Source organism: Crocuta crocuta, unplaced genomic scaffold (genome assembly GCF_008692635.1).
Source record: "Crocuta crocuta isolate KB4526 unplaced genomic scaffold, BGI_CrCroc_1.0 scaffold50, whole genome shotgun sequence".
In the NCBI taxonomy this organism is placed as follows: domain Eukaryota; kingdom Metazoa; phylum Chordata; class Mammalia; order Carnivora; family Hyaenidae; genus Crocuta; species Crocuta crocuta.
The window spans coordinates 6411529-6415421 of NW_027527428.1; the positions used below are offsets into that span (position 1 = coordinate 6411529).

The 3893-nt window shown below is 64.2% G+C and overlaps 1 protein-coding gene across 1 annotated transcript in view; it reads right to left on the bottom strand.

Moving 5' to 3' along the window:
* Positions 1–784: 784 nt before the first annotated feature.
* Positions 785–3893, bottom strand: part of NPTX1 (neuronal pentraxin 1) — a 10433-nt gene continuing 7324 nt past the window's right edge. The window contains exons 8-10 of the mRNA XM_077756403.1: positions 3498–3742; positions 2235–2414; positions 785–1522 (exon numbers count right to left, since the gene is read on the bottom strand). Coding sequence (XP_077612529.1) covers positions 1301–1522; positions 2235–2414; positions 3498–3742 — 647 coding nt within the window. The 3' untranslated portion in view covers positions 785–1300. The remainder of the gene's footprint in view (positions 1523–2234; positions 2415–3497; positions 3743–3893) is intronic.

Here is a 3893-nt window from a genome sequence, read left to right on the forward strand (position 1 = left end):
TCGGAAAGACCAGAAGGAAATGTGTATGGTTGCTTTCCGTGGGGGAAAATAAAGTTAAAGATCTGGACACTGGTCGTGTCTTGGTGTCACCAGCTGGTGACATGCTGGGGGCTGCTCCGGGACCTGAGCCCTGGGAAGAAGGGGAAGTGGGTTTCAGGCCCCAGCACTGGCTGCGTCTGGCTCCCCGTGAGAGGCCTCCGGAGGCCCTGCCTCCTCAGAGGACCCACTGAGCCAGTTTGCTGGGCCTGGGAGTGTGGGAGGAAGGTGGCTGTCAAAATCGGGAGGAACCTTCTTGTCGACAGGTGGGGTCCCAGGGGCAGAGGTCCTAATGGGCTGGGTCTCAGTCGGAATGTAGGTTTCCTTTTCTGAAAGGTCCCTCCTGTTGAACTGACCCACAGATGCCTCTGGTCTCCCACGGCCGGAGGCCAAACGGGAAGGGCCCGGGAAGCCCGGCTTCCTGGACTGTGGGAGGGACACTCCTCTCTCAGGGGCACCAGCGGACAGCCGAAAGACGGGGACGGACCCCAGTCCCGAAGGGTACAAGGAGGCCCGAGGCACTGGCCTGGGCCAGAGCCAGCCAAGCCGGGCGTGCAAGGCAGCTTCCAGGCCCAGCACCACTGCTCTCAGATGCCAAGTGAAAGTGTGGTGTCTGGGAGCTGGGGGGGGGGGGGGGGGGGGACCGCCCGGGGCCTGGGGCTGGCCCCCCTCACCTCTGCCCACCGCCACCGCCAGAGAGCACGGGTCCCACCCCAGGGCAGTGCCAGAGAAAAGCAACTCCCATGACAAAATGGAAATTCTCTGTGGAGAGGCCCCCGGCCCGGAACACACCACCAGGAGACATTTATTTTACGGGTGTAGAGCCACGCGGCTCTGGAAAAGGTCTGCAAACAGAGACAAAGCCGCACCAGCCACAGGGCAGGCGGGCAGCTGAGTCGGCAAGCACAGACGTGTGACCAGTGCGATTTCCCCGCGGCAAGGAGGAGGAGGAAGGAGAGAAAACGCCTCCCCAGAGACACACACCCGCAGACACACGCGCCCTCTCACCTCCGTCCGCACCGAGCCCGCGGGAGCACGAGCAGGCCTGAGCCCAGGCGCGCAGGCTCCTCGGGGTGGGGGCAGCTGGCCCTGCTTCCCGGGCACCAGGACAAACCAGGCTGCGTGCGAGCACGTGCGAGGGGGGGGCCTTGAGTCACTCCTGGGGAGAGGGAGAGAAGGAGACACGAGACGGGTCATCACCGCACAAGCAGGGGGGAGGCGGGCGGGCCGGCCCGAGGGGCGGGAGGCTCGGCTGGCAGGAGCCTCAGTTGATCTGGCGACAGGCTTCGAATGTCCACTTGGTGGCTCCGCCATAGATCTCGATGTGGGACTCGGCCCAGGCGATGACGTTGCCGGAAAGCGCCTTGCTGCTGCACGTGGCGAGGTTGTACACCTCCCCGGGGGTCAGCTTGCGGTCCCAGATGTTGAAATGGGCCAGCTCGCCCACGAACGCTTGGGTGGCATCAAACCCGCCTCCCAGAGTGTCCTTCAGAGAAAAGCAGAGGGTGAGGGTGGAGAGGGGTGGAGGGGAGGGGGGACCATCTCGAGGGGTATGTCTCCGGTCTCCCCCATTGGGGGACCTCACATCTACCTCCCAAGCACCATTTTGCGTCCCGTCTCTGGGTCTTCAGCTAGAAGCCCCCTCCCACGGGGTGCACAGGAAAAGGGACACTACTGGCCACCCCCGCTCTGGGTGCAGAGCTTGTCTGGGGCACCTGGACTCTGCCTTCCCCTCGGCCAGTGAGGGGGGTTGGCCGGGGCCTCGCACAACCGCGGGAGCCGCCGTTGCTCTCCTTGCCTTCGCTCAGACGGCACTCTTTGCCGAGCCCCACAGGGAACAGAAGGCCTGGAAGCTGGGACCCACCCCCTGCCTTCCCTCCAGCGCCCAAGGTGGACACAAACCGCTCCCAGCAAGTACACCGTGCATCCCTCAAGGCAGACTTGCCTTCCCCAAAGACACTGTTGCTGCCGCCGCGGGCAGCCTGGAGACCACGGCTGCCCCATGTGCCCTTCGGGACGAGCCCACCCAGTGGGTCTCTGCCCGGTGCTGCATAACCTGTTTCTCTTGGGTCCCCCTGGGGGTGGGGGAGCCACTCCCCTCTCCAACTCCCTCCCTCCTTACCCCCCACCCCCGGCTCTCCCTTCTCTGCTTCTGGGGCTCCTCCCGCGGCGGCCAGCACCCCCTCCCCAGGCGGTACCTGCTCCTGGCCCAGCACCAGCACGCCCTGGGGCTTGATGGGGTGATAGGGCGCCAGGTTCTCGCCGCTGCCGCCCTGGGTGCCATCCTGGTAGGCCTCCCAGACCCCATCCCGGGTGGTCCAGCTGATGCAGATGTGGTGCCACTTGCCGTCATTGATTACAAAGGGCAGCTTGGCCACCTGGGAAGGACGGCACACGTGACATAACGGGTACAGGGGCCACGACACAGGATTAGCGATCCTCACTACTTACTAGTTCAACCGCGACGCTTCTTATCCCTACTTATCCCTACGTCTCAGATGAACACCTTTGCGAAGCTCCCTCAGCACCTGCCCCTCTGGGCCTCAGCGTCCGTCAGCCCCATCCCTGATGGATCCCGGAGTCACACGCGAAATGCAACCATTTGCCAAGGGGCTCCTGAGATGGATCTGAGTGCACAATGTCCTCACCCCTCCTGGCTCGCCCTACAGAACCAGCCCTGGGAAGGAGCACCCCACCGCTTGGGTCTCAGCTCACCGCTGCCGTCCCGGCCTCCTCTCCCTCCTTCTACTGCCAGATCGGCCGGGTCTACACCTGCGAAGGCTCTGCAGAGGCTCAGACGCCAGGGGCCATGGCACCATGCCTGTTAGAGCGCAGGCCAGCCTCCGGCCTGGGGTTTCCCTCCCCCTCTCACATCCCGGGTGGGCGGACGGTGCGGCAGACAGGGAACCTGCCCACACGTTAACTCGCCCAGACGGGAACAATGCTTTCTGGTCAAGGCACCAACAGCAGGGCCTTGGATTCCGATCCCCAGCCTGGGTTTTAGGGATTTACTACCAACACCGGCTCAGGCATTTGAAAGCTGGCAGGTAACTTCACTGCTGCAGACGACCATGACGACCACGATGGGGAAGCCTCCCGGGAGGGAAAAGGCGGACTCTCGAGGGCGGCGCGTGCGTCTGGCCTCCTCCCAGCGGTGAGGGCTGGAGCAGGAGGGATTGGGGCGCCCTGACCCACCCGGGAGCATCCAGGGTCCTCCCGGGAAGCCTCGTCTGAGAAAGTTCCAGCTTCACCCTCTTGAGAGTAGGGCCAGGGCACCCTCGCCATTGCCCGTCTTCGCCCTTCACCTCCCTCAGTGCTGCCTGGCGGGCACTTCCGTTGGGACCTCAGCAGTATCCGCAGCCGCGTCTCTCACGCCACCGCCACCGGGGACCTGCTGGGGCCTCACCGTGCCGCCGTCCCGCAAGCCCAGACGGCTTGGGCCGGGGAGCGGGGGGCTTTACCTTGTCGTTGATGAGGATCTCCATGGGATTATTGCCCCACTCAATGAGAACCAGCTCGTTGGCCTGGCCGGGCACGGCGTAGGAGAAGGGCGTGCCCACCCCGGGCGCGGCACTGGACTTGAGCCACATGCACACGGTGAAGGCGTACATCTCCGGCAGGCTCTTCTTCACCTTGGCGTACATGTAGTTGGTCCGCAGTGGGAATGTGAGCTGGAATTTGTCTCCGGGACGGGTGTCCTTCTGACCTGAAAAGGACAGGACGCAGTCCTGTCATCGGCACCTCAAAGCACTGGGCCTGGGCCTGGTCTTGGTCGGAAGCCCATTCTGCGCTCCCCTCCCCCCAACCCAAGCTCAGGAAAGCAGATGCGCAGACTCATCTCCAGTCTATAGATGCTG